Here is an 18,275-nt window from a genome sequence, read left to right on the forward strand (position 1 = left end):
CACTGCTATGTAATCACTCATATCAGCGAAAAAAAGAAAAGTTTATTTTCAACCATCAGCAGTGATTTCCCAACAAGCCAAAGGAGAGCGCTTCAAACTGCACAAACCAACCAAACCGCTGGGTGGCGTCGCGAAACTGGATAACTTTTGGAATGGCTGTACATACTTTGAAAACTAGTATACTTTTTTCAAGGCATATTCTTGGCAAGGATGAAGGAAAATCTGAAACCGCTCTGTCTTTCACGTTAAAAAAAATAAAATAAGTCTTTTGTACAAATCTGGAAAGTAGATGGTCCAAAAAGACCAAGAGAATGCAACAAACTGCACCGGTGGAATGCCTTCAAAGCAGTTCAAACAGACTAATGCCATGTCAAGCGTCTGACAAACAGATCCATCTCCCTCGAGATTAAAAAGTCTATTGCTGAGCCTGAACTATATATCTAACGGTAGACTCCTCTGCTATCGAGTCCACTACCAAAAAAAAAAAAAAGCGGATCAATCATCGGAAATCGACAGCCTGCTGAAGATGGGCAAACGCCTCCCGCCGTCCAGACTGGGAGACTCGGAGCCGCTGAGACTTCCGGAGGAGCTGAGCGAGCCGCTGGCGTAGCTCTCCCGGTCAGAGATGCTGTCGGGCGGGCTGGGGGGCGAGTCGAACACCGGCGACTCCGACAGGCGCTGGAGGGACTGCAAGTGGCCGAGGCCGTCGCCCATGTTGACCTGAAGGTTTCCGTAATAACTGTTGTGCGTGTGCACGGCCAGCGGCGCGAGCAGGGCTTTGAGGTCTTGGCCGGGGAAAGAGAAGGCACTGTTGCGGGTCGACGAGAGAACGTCTTCGTAGAAGTTAGTTGCGCAGGAGGAACCATTGGAGCACGGGGGAGGGGGGGTTCGGGACGTGGGGCTTTCGAGGAGGGGGGAGTCGAGTCCGTGGTGGTGGTGGCTGGAGAAACCCGAGAAGCTGAGGCTGTGGTGGAGTTTCGGTCGCTCCCTGAAGGCTCCCGCCGCCTGCTGCTGCCCGTAGCCGCACAGCGGCTCCCCCCGGGCGGACTTGGGGGACTCTCCCTGCATGCTGTTGGCGTTGCTCGGCGCTGGTCTGCGCTCGTCGGCGTTGTGGATGAAGTGGCAACGCGGGCCGTAAGGGCAGAAGCCGATGGTGTGGAAAGTGCGACATGGCTCGGTTTTGTACTTCGGGTGGCGAGACAGGCTTCTCAGCTCGTGGTAGCCGTGCGCGAACTGGCACTTCTCGCCGTACTTGCACGCTCCGTTTTCCTCGAAGGGCCTGCAGAGCTCCGTCTTGTAGCGGGTGGAGTTGATCTGCGAGCCCGGCTTCTGCTGCAGCACTTGCAGCTGCTGCTGGCCGCGGTCGCCGCTCTCGCTGTAGGCACGGTCGCGAAACTTGTTCTCCTTATTCATGATAGCGTTCTCCTTCATGCTGCTGAAGGAGCTGGCTGGGTACTTGTTGCAGTTCGTCATGGACTCCATGTTGCTGGTGGAGTTTCGGCGGAAGAATCCTGACGCGTACGAGTTGCAGTTGTTGCTGCTGCTGCTGGTGGAGGTTGTTACCGGGGCCCCGACAGCTTTCTTATCCAGCATGCTGTTAATGTGTATGGCGTTAATGTTGAGGCTCTTCTCCTGCTGTGCAGAGGAGAAACAAAGTTAAAACCAATGCAAAGTAGTTGCAAAACCATTTATGTACGTTACTTGTCTCAGCCATGCATGGATTCGTTACGGCTAAAACTTCTCGAATCGTCAAAAAGTCCAAGCAGAGATCATATGCAAGTAGTGTTTTGTTAAATCAGCAACGTACCTTGTACAGCATGTCGATGTCGTAGAAAGCGGACAGGATGGTCGCAGACATTTCTGTTTCTTCAGAAGAAGACAGTCGCAGATGATCTCTCATTTGAGGACCGACCTGGAGCCTTTGGATACCAAGGCGTTTAGTTTGCCACTGGCTTAGAGTTTGTGCAAGAGATGCGGAACAAAAAGAAAAAAGCCTAGTCTCAGATGTGTTCTGAAACTCAGAGAGGGAAGGCTGAGTTCCTCGTTGCGTTTTTGTTGTTAGTCTTCTCCCACCGCGCAGTGCCGAGCCAGAACAGTAAAGAGTCTGCTTTTCTCCGCACATATAAGCTTGGGGCAGCGCGTAAAGAGGAGGAGCTCGCAAACTCACTGCGAAAGTTGCATCAAAGCTACGCCCTGCTTTTACGAGTGTCGCCGGGACTATGCACCCCTCCTGAAGGCGCACATTCACTCTCACGGCAGCTCTCCAACACTGCACAACTTAAAAGATGAATTCAATACAATCAACATATATTTTTAAACCTAGAAAAGTTAATAAATGCTTCAAAAATAATATATAAATACTACCACATTATGTGTGGTTTTACAAATATACGTTTATTAAATATACGCATTATATTAACCCCATATTCGTATAGGAAAAGCACATGGCATCCCATTTAAACAAAATGTTAACAGTGAGGAAAACTGGTGGAAGAAACCTCTATCGCGCATACTCGCGCAGTGTTGACACTTGGCGTACACGAGACTCGTGCGCGCGCAAGACTGGTCGCTCTGATATCAGGAAATGTTTAGTGGGTGAGTGCGATTGCATAATCTAGACCGAGAGGCCAGTGTTTGAAGCTGTGCCAGGTCTGATGCATAGAGTGCGAAACTATGACACTTATCTGCATGTGAAGTTTTCCTCTGCTTATCTTTCCCTGTATAAATAAAGTCCACTTTAGCCTAGAAATGTGTTTTTAAATAAACAATGATGTACATTTGATAATTAATTCTCGTAGTTTTTTGCATTGTATCCTTAATTTAGAAAACACAGATATAAGTTTCAACACGTTGCAAGAAAATAAATATCAAATCCTTCAAGAAACTCAAACTCTCAACTCTAATAAAAACGACACAATACTGCCCCCTTACGGTGTCAATGCTTATCGTCGAAAAAAAGGGCTTGGGCGCCACCTACAGGCATATATATATATATATATATATATATATATTATATATATATATATATATAATATATATATATATATATATATATATATATATATATATATATATATATATATATATATAAAATTCACTTCACATTCCCTCGTTTTTTCCCCATTCCAGTTCCCATTGCATATCTCAGCAGTACTCTTGTCACATCTATACATAAATGAAAAAAAGAAAACAAAAAAACAAACAAAAAAAAAACTCCAGATCCTGGTGAGGGGAACAGCATGTGTGATTTTACCCACCCTGTGTGTGTGTGTGTGTGTGGGAGGAAAATGGCTGCTGACATTCCAAAACATTACATCATTTTACAGTTAAAAGGGAACATTGCTACTACAGCCCCTGAAGGCAGTCCAGCTGTCTACTTAGCAAACGGACACCAGACTATTTTGCTCTGATTGCATAACACACAGGAGGAGCAACCAAATAATTTAGTGTACTAAAAACAGTTTTGCTATGCATTAAAAATACAACAGCTTGCTCGTGTGAAAACGTCACACTGAAAACACAGCTGAGGAGAATAAAACCTCTCATATTCTCAGTATCGCAAACACACATTAGTGTATAAAAGTAATCCCAGTCAAATGAACATAATAAACTTTATTTGAATTAAAAAAGCTTGTGGTTATGCCTGCATGCAATTCAGCTCTCAAAGAGGAAAACCACTGTGAGATTAAAATAGGTTCATAATGCACCTCTCTTTTCATTTTCTGTATCTTTCACAGTCATCTAAGAAGATGTAAGTGTATCTAGAAGATTCTGAGCCAGTGACGTTCTCTCTTTCAGGAGCGATATCTTGGCATACTCGATGGGGGCTGAAGCCTGGGGCAGTGCAGAGAGGGCTTTCATTGAACGCTGAGCCGCCAGGTTATTGCTCTTTGCGATGACTGATAGTCGGTCCAGTTCTGCAGCGCCTACGCCAGGTGAATGTGTCACTTTTATGAAGGCAGAGAGGTGTCCGTGAAACATTCGTGCCCATAACAAAGGCTTGTCCCACAGGTTAAGATCTCCCTTCTCAAAGAAGACGTCCTCATCCTGGAAAAAAAAAAGAGAGAGAGAGAATACGAAGAACTTACATTCTTAAACTAGATTTTCTGAAGACAATGTGAGCAGGGCATTGAGAGTGGAGACAATGGGCACTTTAAGGGTGTTGCTATGTTTGCTAAGGTGTTTTGAGTGAGTAGGGTGTTCTGGGTGATTTCTAGGGTGTTAACAAGTAAATGCTTATTGGCCCATTTTATTAGACAGGTCATATAAAGTACAACAGTTGGTTCTGAAACTAAAAATCCAATTTATAGATACTGAACCATAACTTATACACCTTTAAAGACAGAATCACTGTGAGCAGTGAGGTTGTAAATCAATGGTATATGATTTTGTTGAAGCGTTTACTCCATTACTTCAACTAATTTTTTTAAATAATCATGTTTAATAGAGGAATTCCTGGTGGGATGATTCTGCAGAGTAATGCACAAATCACAAAAGAATTCTTTAGCACCCGTAATGACATACTTGACTCAGTCTCTATATGCTCTCAAGTTATTTCAATATTTGTATGTTAATACATAGTTTGCAATAAACAAAATATATTGTTTCTATTATGTCATTAAAGCCGTGGATGGGCACTGTTGCACTCTATCGGTCCATCAATGTAAGTCTATGGGATTTTCTACAAAATTTTATAATCCACTGTGTAACTTTTACATTTCAAAAAAAAAAACAAAAAAACAATCTGCACACCTCTCCTCAACAAGTTGCCAATTTAATGTCAAGATTTTGATGTCATGTGTGCCTGTAGCACAAAAGGGGGACGAGTTCTGTTCCAAAGTTTAAAAAGCCTGCAAACATAAGCAAAATCAGTGATGCATATATATATATATATATATATATATATATATATACATATATATATATATAAAAGTGTTCCTTACCAAGTCCAGTGACTCCTCACAACTTGTATCTGATTTTCATCTCCCAGGAGCCATTCTATCCGGTTCACCATTGCAGCAGCCACCTGGCCCCACATCTGGAACAGCTAGCATAGAACACCCACCCCCATCTCCAGGGCAACCGGAGGAGAGACGGCACCCGTGGCAACATCTAGAAATGCGGCAGAACATAGAAGTCAAACTCAAGTCTGACAAATATTCCCTGATGTAACACAGGATTCAGCGAAGCCAATGATTCTGGAACACACGTATGGAAAGTTTAAATAGATCAATTTAATGAGCCACGTCAATCTTAGTTTGGTTTTTTTAGTCTCCAAAGCATTACTGGGTTCAGGCAATGAAGGTGGTGCTTTGCCACAATGCAATCTGCTCCCAATCTGAGACTTGCCAGAGCGAGTTGGATGTAAAGCAACAGCCTGAGATTGATGCATCGCTCTCTTTTTGTTCTCTAGACAGCGTGTTTCCATCTTCGCCTGGCATGGAACCCATTTGAGAGAAACAAAACTATAACTCAGAAGCAAAACGCACATATTGGAAACCACAATGTACCATATGCACATGTGCAGGCATTCAAGACGGGTCGCTTTTGACTCAACAATCGGGAAGTTGAGTCTAAGAATAGATTTAGACGTAATATAAGGGAAGTGAGAAAAGATCTAAGTACACATAAGAAGACAGCAACACTGACACCCATCCAGGATGGCCGTCGACCTCCCTTTGGTTTAACGACTCCAGTTGTTCATGCATCAAAGCAGTAATGTGAGAGATCTGCTGCAGTTTGTTTTGAACTCCAGTTTCCCTCCATTGCCCCCCTTCCCAACCAGAATCTGACATGCAAATTACTAAGGCTACTTCAAAAGTCAAAACCAAAAGAGAGAGAACGAGTCCAAAGCAACACCTAAAGGTTGCCCACCCATTCACCCCTCCCCCAAAAGGAACTCTGGGAAAGCAACCGCTGCACAAGAATGAATGGATCGGCTTTCCGAGGCAAACTTAAGTAGAGGGCTACAGGCTGACATTACAAGCATGTGGAAAGATGTTGATTGTGTAGACTCAAGAGGGTGACATGTTCCTTTCTCTATGTGATGTGTTGGGACGCCCCATCTCTTGCTTTACCGGAGTCTGATGTCAGAGGTGCTTTTCATCCCCATGGGCTTTGGTGCTGGATGCCATCCAAGGCCGAACAAATAATCAACACCCAGACAGTCAGAAATAATAGGAAACTCAATCTCTTTCCATTCCCTTTTCTGTGGTTTAGCACTTCAATAACATTATTTCTCAATCTCTTCAGAGCTTACTCAACAGGATGTTCTGTTCGCATCTGCGAGAACAAGTGTTTTTGGTGTTATTTAAAGGAGAACTTTTGCTGTGTTTGTTTGCCGTTTAAGAACATATGTATAACGTATCACATGGGTAAATACCAAAATGAAACTCTCTCAAAAATTGTACCTTTGGGGGTACAACAGCTTGTCACTTGTGCAGTACCCTTAAAAGGACAACTTTGTACCATATTTATGCCTAAAACGACCACAGTAGCAGCTTAAGCGTACATATTACTACTTTAAGGTACTATTATGCACCTTTTATGGGTGAATAAGGTAAAGTTATCACTTTTACCACTTGTAATGGTACAATATTTTCATAATTTTCTTGACAGTGTATTCCTGATAGGCCTTGCTGTACAAGCTGTATAAACTATGGGATAGTTTATCCAAAAATTAAAATTCTTTCATTATTTCTTCTGTGGATATTTTGAAGAATGTTGGTAACCAAACTGTTTTGCTGACCAATGTCTTCCACTATATAGACATAAACACAGACATTTCTTAAAATGTCTCTTTTTATGTTCCACATAGGAACAAAAAGTCATACAGGTTAGGAACGGCATGAGGGTGAGTATATGAAAACAGAATTTTGGCTGAACAATCTCTTTAAGTTAAAGTGAAGAAGCTTCTAGATCTTGGCTGTAGATGTGACAGCAGAAATGTTCACGAGGTGTTTCGGGGCACTTCGCCCAGCCGGTTTGTGTCTAGATGCACACAGTTGTGCTGAGACGAGGGCAGTTTCATTCCCGTAATCGATCTGTGGGAGTCGTGGGACTGGAACTAATTAAAAAAAAACTTTCTGAATGATGAAAGCAAGAGGAGCATTAGTGTGTGGCAAATCTGGGATGTGAGCGAGCGCAGCTGGGTGAGTGTCGGGTGTCGGGCATGAGAGAAGGTGGGTTGGATGAATGAGAAGACTTCTCTAAAGCCTTATTTACCTCTGGTTTAAGCCTACCCATGATGCAACAGGGGTCTCATGGTGGGTTTGACAGCTTTATCCCAATAAACTAGATTAAACAGACCAAAAAATGGAAATTCTGTCATAGTTTACTCACTCTCTCATGTTGTTCCAAACCTGTATGACTTATACTGAAAATATTACTTTCTGAAGAATATCCTGGCTGCTTTTTTAGTATAATGAAAGTGAACGAAAATGGGTGCTGTCTAGCTCCAGAAGGACAGAAAATAGCACCATAAAAGAATTCACATGCACTTCTTCAGAAGCAATATTACAGCCTTTTGTGCACCACAGAAGAAAGTCATACAGGATGGATGAATAAAAGATGACAGTTGAACTATCCCTTTAATTTAGATTCTGTATACACACACAGAGTCTCACTTACAAGGTAGATCACAAGACACTGAGCTTGTATGTGACTAGAGATTTCAGTGCGTGTGGGAATGGCCACGTGCATCATTGCACGCTCTCTCTAACATATATGCGTGCATATTTGGACACACTCCCAGAACAAGGTGCAAAAAGTCTGCGGGCAGGAAGTGTTGGTGTGGGCGAGAGTGGTATCAAGGTGCGAGAAAACACACATTTACAGCTCTAACTTCCTTTAGAGACCTATGAGAACCAAGGAACTAGAGGAGACTCATACCCAAACACAAACACACGTACACATGCAAGCATTCACACATACCAACCACAAACAGACTGACAATGCAATATGTATAAATATCAACTTCCTTCTTAATATGTATACATTATATTTGTGCCATCATTTAAATGACAAAAATCTGTTTCTAGTTTATGTAGTAATAATAATAGACCACAACAATTGCACAAATATGAGTGTATCAATGATTATCATTATTATACCATTATCTTTTTGCAATTTTTGTGATCTATTATTTTGAATTATACTGTTGCAATATAATGACTTTTGTTTTGTTTTGTCAAAAGCAGAAATAAAACAACAGCTAAAACTGATATTGGTTGACAAAACAACATCTCAATCTCTGTCAGCTCCTTTTGGAAGAGCAAGAAATCATTAACTCCATACCTTAAACCTACATTTGATTTCCAGTGCAGGTTACTGTCATGATTATGGCCCTGAGTATTCAGCAGGCCAGCAGAATTAAGTGGAGACAGATATCATCTGACACATTTATGCCAAAACTAAGACGTCTGCTTGAGTTCTTTAGTGTCCCTTACATCAGCCTATAACCTGTCTAGCGGGAGTGTTACAGTGTCACCCAGGTGTCTGCTGGTTAAAAGGCCTGGAACACGGTCACATGACCCTAAAAGACAGATGGGGAAAAAGACTCATTAACATATGAGGTACCTCAGAATCCTTAGAATGTTTCCTGTGTCTGCCCATTTTTTCAGCAGCCTTGGTTCCGGAAGTATTTGTCCCATTCATTTTCTCCATAGGGATTTATAAAATTCAATAAAGACCAAAAAGAGTTGGATCTGAGAAAAGACCCAAGGTTGCTCATTTCCATGGATCTGATGAGGACCTCTTACAGATTGTGTGCAGAAATTCAGCAATGAAGTAATAATAAAAATATGTTCATTGAAATAATATAATCTTGGAGCGCGTGGAACGTTTCTCAGTTTTATATAGTTAAAAAAAAAAAACAGTTTCTTTATGAAGAAAACAGGATTTTAGTTCCAAGCTCAACATACCAGCTAAAATTAATAACAGGGCCAATATGCCTAAACTATACTTAGTGCCAAAGAGCTCTGCTTTAATGATTGAGAAACTCTGGCGCTACATTTGGACACTCCTGATTTAATGGATGGATGATCCACAGATCAGTTCAGACCTCTTCTTGTAATCCATTACATGAATGACTACAGGGCATTTACTGCTAAAGACATTACACGCACAACGCTGGAGACTGACATTAGCTGACTGGTGAGAACGTCCTCAAAACGAAACCAGACACAGCAAGAACAATACCAACGGGAGTAATGCATGTGTTCCGTTGACTACGGGTCATTTCCAAGAGAGCAGAATGTGTTTTTGCCTGGCAGAGGAAAAAACGGGTAAAAAGTCCCTTAATAATGCCGTAGACTATTACAGAGCTTTTTGACTTGGGCCAGTAAGCAACACCCTAGCATCCTCCTAGAACACCTTAGCAACTACTCGTCACCAAATATTTACACTTGTTCAAGGCTTACGTCTCTGTAAATGAGGCGAAAGCAAACCAGCCCCGGGAAAAAAAAAAAAAAAAAAAAAAAAGGAAAAAACCTGGCAAACACAAATGAAAAGCGCTGAGCATTTCAGGCACAATAATTACATTTGAAATGCTTGAACACTCCCGAGTTCCCCCCGTGAGAATATTGTCCTATTCCGTCTTAATGCTGTTATCAGATGTACCTCTCACCCTCTTAAAATCCTTGTCAAGTGATGCCAGGGGTTCTGATTTCCAACCTAATTTGTACTGAGATAGCGGAGGAATAAAATTGTCTAACTGAATTCGTTTTTTTTTTTGTACAGCACAAAGACTTCACTGTGACGGCGAAGAGAAAGAGGGCCAAGTACAGCCAGGAATGTGATTACAGTGGGAGATCATGTTAGGGTTACTTCATACATCTCAACTGCTTCATCTTTCTCAAAGTCTAAAACTATTTTTCACCATCAACATTTTAGGTTAAAATTTACATATACAATACTGTTCAAAAGTCTGGGGCTGTAAAGACTTTAATTAAATGTTTTTGAAAGAAGTCTTTTATGCTCACCAAGGGTGCATTTACTGTATTTGACCAAAAACACAGAAAAACTGTGATATTGTGAAATACTAAAATTCATTTAATATTTGAAAATGTAATTTATTCCAGTGATGCAAAGCTAATTTTTTTTTAGCATCATTACTCCACTCTTCAGTGTCACACGATCCTTCAGAAAGCATTCTGATATGCTGAACTGATCAAGAAACATTTTTTATCATCAATGTTGAAAACAGTTGTGCTGCTTAATATTAAAAAAAAAAAAAAAAAAAAAAAAAAAAAATCCTGAATTTTTTTGAAAACTTCTGCAACAATGGAGAAGTCTTTTAATCACTTTTAATCAATTTAATGTGCCCTTAAAAAATAAATAAAATAAATGCTAAAAAAGCCTTACTGACCCAAACCTTTGAATAGTAGTGTTCTATATAGTTATTATAATATAATAACACATTTTAATGCATTAAATAAATGTAACGTTTTTTTTCCCAAAATTAATTGCACCAAATTAACGCTAATAAACAGGTCTAAATATAATGCATAAAATTATAAAATATTAAGTTATACACACTTGCGGAGTGGCAAATCAATTTTTAAAGTACAAATACGCCATTGTTGTTTGGGATAATAAGCCAGTCACTAAGCACAAAATAAACCCCAATATTTTGTGATAATGACTGGCTGATGATGGTTGTGACAATGATTACCACCTAATGTAATAATTATACAGTTTAACGATCATTATATAAAAAACATTTTAAGAATGTAGTGATTGACCAATCAGAATCAAGTATTTCAGCAAGATGTGTAATATGAGGTCACAAAAACCGCATGTATAACAATTTTACATCTCATTTAGATCAAACACAGCAGCTGTCACTGCTTGAAATTTCATGTCACCCAAAACCAGTAACATATTGTGGTTTGGTGGAGAGAGAAGGCTCAAAGAATTGCGGGACAACGCTTTCTCAGACTCTTCCCCCATCCTGCTCTTGTTTTTCTTGCCCTTGTAAAGCAGGATATCAGCGTGTCAGAGAATGTGGTAATGATGTGGTTTTGATGTGTGACTGATTTATGGGACGAAGGTGCCGCTCCTCTCTGCATTGCTGACCCACACACCTCCATTTCAAAGGCGCAGGGCTGCCGTTCACCGCCTTTCCTCCACACCTCTCCTCTGTCGCTCAGTCAGATGAGGTCGTAAACAACACTGACCTGACCTCCCCCCATCCCTCCAAAACACTCTTTAAAACACTGTACCTCCCCTTCCAGCCATCTTCATCTGATCTCCTGAGTGAGTGTTGTGTAATGTTCTGGGTTCAATACAAGCACAGTAATTGCAGCAACTTTTTCCTTAGTATGGCAATGCATTCACAATGGAAGTGTTTCAATATACGCAGCTTGCATTTTCTTTGAAGTACTTATATTAATTCAAAGTTGCAAAATTGTTCTATTTGAGCTGTAAAAGGTGACAATCATGCTTTAAGTGGTGAACGTTTGGTATGTGTTACAGACGTCAATCCTGCTTGCGCTCATGTAAACAGTCCTTTTCTAGTATTCTTGGATTTACATGACTATGGCACCGAAGTACTGAATATTTCTTTGCACAAGACCAGGTTAGCAAGTGCCTTTTTCATACTAATTTCATGCTAACACTTACAAAGTTTAGGTTTTGTGACTATACTTACTAAACAGTGTGTGTGTGTGTGTGTGTGTATACAGTATATATATATATATATATATATATATATATATATACATATATATATACATATATATATATACATATATATATATATATATATATATATTAAAGTGTCTATATGATTACCTAAACTGAAGTTCATGAGTTAATGAAAAGCTAATAATGTAGAGATTAAATTAATTAAATTAATTAAATCAGATTTTCTTTTATTAATTTAAGCAGTCCCTTCCTAGTATTCTTGCATGTGAAAATTACTGGGTTTAATTCCTTTGCATTGCTATGACACTGAAATATTGAATATTACTTTACACACACCAGATTTGCAAGTGACTAGCATACTAGTTTCATGCTAAGACAAAGTTTGTTTAGTGTATGTGTGTGTGTGTGTGTGTGTGTGTGTGTGTGTGTGTGTATGAATGTATATGACTTTACAATAAAAAAAAGAACTGAAAAAAATCATCAAAACTAAATACTTGAAATACTAAGAAAATACATTTTATTTGTTTACCTGCACGTCATGTGACCATTAACATCAGACAAGCGTAAACAAGCAAATGTGTTGTTAAAGGGATTCTCCTCTTTGTCTCTCCATATCACCGTATGCTCTTCTGTATCATCCGTGCCACAAGGATGCACTGTTTCTACATGTATTTAGCTTTGATTTTAAATAAAACAGCGCATCCTTGTGGCGCGGATGATACAAAAGAGCATACACAGTGATATGAAGAGACACAGAGGAGACAGTTGACAAAGGAATTGTTGAATAAAGTCGTTATTTTTGTTTTCTCTGCTTACAAAAACTGTTCCCGTCACTTCATATAACCCAGATTGCATGTCTGACGGCAGATGGAGTATTCTGACGACGACTTTCATACCTTTTATGGACCTTGACACTGTTATTTACTTGGCAGTCTATGGGACAGTCACAGGCCTTCGGGTTTTCGTCCAAAATATCTTAAACTGTGTTCCGAAGACGAACAAAGCTTTTACGGGTTTGGAATGAAATGGGGGTAAGTGATTAATGACAAAATGTTCATTTTGGGGTGGAGTATCACTTTAAATTATTGAAGTATTAACTTAAATCCTCAAGAAAATATTTTAGGTGAAAAGTTTATTTATTTATTTTTATTTTTGACAAAAAACCCTAGCCTGTGATAATTGTGGCACAAAGGCTGTCAACAGAGCTTCACTTGCACTGAACTCAGAATGTTCCTTTAATATGAGTGTGTGTGTGTGCGTGTGTGTTTGTGTACCTGTGTTGTGTAAATGGGCCGGTATGTAGCAGGTGAAGTCAGCTGCTCCGTCCCTGACATCCTTATCTTCATCCTGTAATAAAGTAAACAGGTTCTTCCATAGTGCTACATAGTTACACACAGTATGAGTTTAGTTCAGATTCCTACATACTTGTTCTTGTCCATAGATGTCCACTCGCCCAGAGGCAGGGCTGGTGCCGTCAGTAAGGTAGGGACTGCCTTCACCAGCACCTCTGCTGACATGAGTTTGAATTCTGCAGGTTGTTCCTCACCGCAGCCCTACACGACCAGCACCTCCCATTTGCTCAGACAGACCACTGCAGCCTCACTGAGGTCCCGCTGTATGACACAAACACACTACTGAAGTACTGGGGTGATACCCTGGTACTAAGGTACAGTGATCTGTACGATAGTAATGCCTTGGAAAGTTGATATGTACCATAGTACTGTATAATTATCATAATCATGGTGTTCACATGCTACTTCATAATTTAAGGTATATTATCAGCTATTGTACAACAGCTTGCGCTTCAGAAAGTGTTCTGATCGTAATCGGCATAATCCATTTTAATGTCTTTTGTTTTTATTTTTATTATTTATTAATTTTTGTTGCATTGATGCTAAAATTATCATTCACTTGCTTATTAATTGTTTTATTGCAAAATATTTAAGACATAAAACCATTTTTCATTGAATTTCCAGCAAAAACAACTTTATCATGGCATAAATTGTTGTGGTAAGAGATTGGTCATGCTTTTACAATACACCAGTTCAAAAGTAAAAATACATTAGAAACATGCATTAATATAGTGAAATATTATTACATTTTCAAATAGCCATCTTCTACTTGAATATATTTTAAAATGCAATTTATTCCTAGTGCAAAGCTGACTTTCCAGTCTTCAGTGTCACATGATCCTTCAGAAATCATTCTCACATGCTGATTTGCTGCTCAAGAAACATTTCTTAATATTATCACAGCTGAAAACAGCTGTGCTGCTCAATATTTTTGTAGAAAATGTGATACATTTTCAGGATTCTTCGATCAATGTAAAGTTCAGAAGAACAGCATTTATTTAAAATTCATAGAAAATAAGATTTTTTTTTTTTTTTTGTAGAAATGTAGTCTTTAGTGACATCTTTGATGAAATAAATGAAATTAATGAAAAAATACTGACCATCTGAATGGTAGTCATTGAAATCACATTAGCCCCTTTCACACTGCACGCTGGACAATGAAAATTCCCAGAACATTGCCAGGTCGCCTTCTGTGTGAACGCAAACACGTCCTTGTCCCGGTTTTGGTTATTTGACCTAGTAACATTGCCGGGTTCAGTCCCGGAACGAGCGCTGTGTGAACAAAAGCCAGAACTAATGCCGTAAAGGGTGTGTCGTAGTGATGACGCGCGTTATCGCACGAATCTTTTAGCGTGTTTTGAAGGCAGACCAACGTTCGCAACGAAAAAAATATGTGCAAACTGTAGCGAAGCAGAGATCAGTTAGTTCCTCACTTTCCGCGCTCAAGCTGAGATCGTTCGCCAGCTTAAGTGAAAGGTAACATGCCTAGCGTTTTCGACTCGTACATTACACGTCACACCCTGAGATCACGTGTCTTCACGGGACCTTTACGGGTTGTGTGTGAACACACGCACAGATTCCGGGTAATCACTGGCAGTGTGAAAGGGGCAAAATCTAGCGACTAGGGAACAATTGCCGGGACACATTACCCGTGTATTTTCCGGAATCACAGTGTGAAAGGAGCTATTGTTAACTGAGAAAAAGGATCTTGGGAGCCCGTAAAGCTCAGTTTAAAAACTGCTCATGCTAGATGTATGTAGCATCTTTGTTTGGATCATGATTAAAATGCCAAGGTTGCCTCTATTTTATATGGATACAGATGGCCTGTAACAAAGCAAATAAACATCTTGTTCATGTACTCATATTTTCATTCTTTCTTGTCTCTTGCGTAGGGCTGTGCAAAAATCGAATGCGATTTTCATGCAGATCTTGTCAGTAAAGGCACTCCTGTGATTAGTAGTAAATCTCCAGCATGTGCGTTCAGATGGAGCAGCATTTACTACACAGAGCCGTAGTTCACTGACAAGCTACGCAAAATCACGTTCAGAATCGCAGGTGTTTCATTGCTGATTATGAATGCGATTTTGTGTAGCTTTTTTGCACAGCCCTACTCTTCCGTAAAAAAAATAAATAAAACAAAAAATAAAAATAAAATTGTCCACTGGAATTGGCCATGAAAAGTAAAGATCAGTGCATTCCTATTGCTGTCTACTTATTTTATGCTATACAGTACACTAGGATTGTGTACAAGTGGAATTTTATAAAAGAAAGAAGCTAAATAAAGAAAAAAAAAATTACTGCTCCTGTTGCCTAAGCATAAGGGGCTTTTACACTGGAGGAACCTTTTCATAGTTCCTAAAACTTCTGGCCGAAGTACCCACTTTTTGGAACTGGGAACGACTTTAGTTCTAAGAACTCAGTTTGGAGGAACTAAATTAGACTCCCACAGAGTAGGTCTAAAACAGTACTATAGGAACTACCAGTGACAAATCAAGTGTACGCTTTGTCAAACGCACATGCAACACTGGCTACCTGGCATTTTTAAAAGGCCATGTAAAAATATTTACTCCACGAACATGGAAAACAGCGATAATGGCATTTATCTGTTGATGCAGCGTTGTGTTCTTTTCTCAGCCTTGATGATATGTAACACTGCAAATTGTCTCGGAGATTTAGTCAAATTTTCATGCTCTTTCTATCACCTACATTGTGTGTTTACATACCATCTCCATTATCACGAACCCCACGACACAACAAAAACAGCTCCGATCACGGCGTCCTCCATTCACCAGTTGTTGACATTTGTAAACGCTGTCGGGCGCTTCAGAGTTCCTGTTGCAGGTACGAATACAACTAGGAAAATGGCCCAAGAGGGAAATTGGTTCTGTAGGAACCACCCTGCTGGCTAGTTACAAGAACTGAGTTCCTAGAACTACATGGTGTGAAAGCCCCTCTTGAATAACAAATAAAAAATAAAAAAACACGCCGTTAAAAAAATCGAGATATGTATTGAACCTTGGCCAAACTGTATTGTTGCATCCCTAGTGGAAGTTTTAAAAATGGATATTTTTATTACACAAACACACCACTTCAGAAGGCCATTATTAACTTTCCAGTCCTGGAAATAGCCATTTTAGAATTTCCAGATTTTTCCACGACCATCTGGACCCTGATCATAAACGCTGTCTGATTATAAACTGAAGACACATTGACACACTTGAAAACGACCCCCAGGCCGAGTCAAGAGGGGCTGTTTTACTAACTTGATCTCAGAACAGGTGTAATCCAGCATGTGTTGTCCAACAGAACACGGGTACCAAAATACACTCAGCAATTGTGCCATTACACAACACTGCAAGTGTCCAAGTGTATTACACAATCGCACAGACACACACTCAGCAAGTGTTATGGGGTTGCTTAAATCACAGGGCGACTGCTACAAAAGACACGTATCATGTCACACTGTACAAACAGCAATACACCGCAAAGCGTTTCACAATGCTGAACTTATGGGGAGAGACTGAAAGCGTACGAGCGCTGCAGGGTGAAGGAGTCTTTGTAATGCAATATCGATGGCCTGTGTTCACTGCGCACTGGGATGTGAAGGTGTCTGTTATTCTGAGGCCCCTTCAGGCACCTAGGAGCCAAAAACAACAGTCCAACTGCACCTGCCGCCACATAAACACATATTAAGACATGCACACAACCTCCTGTACATACCCACAAATTATAGGGAATAACCCTATGTAAAGGAATACGGACACTCTCTCAATTGAAAGCACAGGTAGCTGTGCGCCTTTAATGTGTAAATCAATCTCCCTCCCGCTCTGCCGTAGGTATAAAAGGGTGATTGATGTACACAGGGCGGCTGGCGACCACAGGTATGTGTGGTTTCTTTTGTAGTCGCAGCCCACATCTGAAGCCATTACGCTTCCCGCTAACAGCACAAGCCGCTCAACAGAGTACCTCTCGCTTCCCCAGAGGGATATCCACCACCCAAACCGCTGCCTCAACAGTGAGGAGGTTTGTTGGAGTCCACAGCTGCTGAGAACATGCTGTTTTTAGGGTGCTGGTGCAATCTAGTATACAATATTATTATTTTTTTTAAATCTGGTGTGGACTTTCTGCACAACTGGATGTGAATGGAAGAATCACATTTATCCTTGTTCAACAAGTTTCATGGGCGAAATCCAGTTATTTTCAATTTTGTGAATTTTGCGTGAGGGTGAAAGATTTACCCACGCAGATTTCGCAACAGGTTCAAGCTGGTCACCCGGATTTGCCACTTTTTTCCTTGGTTTGAAAGTAACTTCTGTGTAAGCTGTGCTTCATATACCTACAGAATTGACAGCAGACACTAGACCTTTCTTTTGATTTGGGCTTCTTTAGATTTTCATCTTTATCGTTGGAACAGCACAGGCCTATGACTGAGCATAACTTTCAACGTCCCAAAGTCAAGTTTTTTTTGTTTTGTTTTTTTTTAATGGAATTTTAGTTAAATGTCTGAAAAAAGGTTTGTGGTCAACACAAGCTCAAGATGTTTTTTATGAATGCGCTTTTGGGCACTATTCTATTCTAACTCAAACTTTCCCATTTGTGGATTTTAAACCAAGATTAGGAAAGAGTTATCGGAAGCATAATGGTGGTGAAGCTGAACTCATGCAACCATGGTGTAGTTTATTTATACCCTATAGCTTTTTACTTTTGCCAACTGTATTTATGCTAAGTTGATTATCATGATAAACAAAACGTGTAAGAATCAAACTTTCATTGGTCACAAAGCTAATTAACTGCAATAATTCAAAAGTCAATGAAAAAAGAAAAACATGATAGTTTTATCTGTATGGTTCACCTGTGTGTAGAGGTCCAGAGTGGATACTCTAGAAACTCCTGACAGTTCAAAGACGTGATCCCATCTCTCCAGTGCAGCAGGGAAGAAAGGAGGAGGACAGCAAGAACCTGCAGAACCTGTGAAACACCAAAAGAAATGGAGACTTTAATCAGGCTAGATGCCTTATTTTCACAAAACCACTGAACAGACTGTACATCTATCCTACACAGCCTTATCCTACAAAAAAAAAAAAAAATGGCATCTACCCTGACTAATCAAATACAAAGAGCACGAGAAGTTAGTCCAGGATGTTTTGGGAATATTTTCAGTGCTTCATTTGCCAGACACACCTCTCAACCCATTTTCCTTTCATCCATATGAACATTCCCTTATTCCACCCTCCCGTCTGTCAGTAACCTTCCTCCCTCCCCATCCATCCATCTATC

General features: G+C 40.2%; 1 protein-coding gene and 1 long non-coding RNA gene across 5 annotated transcripts in view; both read right to left on the reverse strand.

The window, feature by feature from the left end:
- LOC109080769 (mRNA decay activator protein ZFP36L2-B-like) overlaps positions 1–2,172 on the reverse strand; it is a 3,339-nt gene extending 1,167 nt beyond the window's left edge. The window contains exons 1-2 of one of the 2 annotated variants that reach the window (XM_042768502.1): positions 1,808–2,172; positions 1–1,632 (exon numbers count right to left, since the gene is read on the reverse strand). The exon at positions 1–1,632 is cut by the window's left edge and continues 1,167 nt beyond it. In XM_042768502.1, coding sequence (XP_042624436.1) covers positions 496–1,632; positions 1,808–2,122 — 1,452 coding nt within the window. In that variant the 5' untranslated portion in view covers positions 2,123–2,172 and the 3' untranslated portion in view covers positions 1–495. Of the gene's footprint in view, positions 1,636–1,807 lie in introns of both variants that reach the window. The other variant, XM_019095784.2, reaches the window with a different exon arrangement.
- Positions 2,173–3,597: 1,425 nt separating this feature from the next.
- Positions 3,598–18,275, reverse strand: part of LOC122147188 — a 29,454-nt gene continuing 14,776 nt past the window's right edge. For 2 of the 3 annotated variants that reach the window (XR_006161469.1, XR_006161470.1), the window contains 5 exons: positions 17,851–17,966; positions 13,072–13,259; positions 12,921–12,993; positions 4,944–5,112; positions 3,598–4,047 (listed from right to left, as the gene is read on the reverse strand). This is a non-coding gene — a long non-coding RNA (uncharacterized LOC122147188). The other variant, XR_006161471.1, reaches the window with a different exon arrangement.

The sequence above is a fragment of the Cyprinus carpio genome, chromosome A13 (genome assembly GCF_018340385.1).
Source record: "Cyprinus carpio isolate SPL01 chromosome A13, ASM1834038v1, whole genome shotgun sequence".
In the NCBI taxonomy this organism is placed as follows: Eukaryota; Metazoa; Chordata; class Actinopteri; order Cypriniformes; family Cyprinidae; genus Cyprinus; species Cyprinus carpio.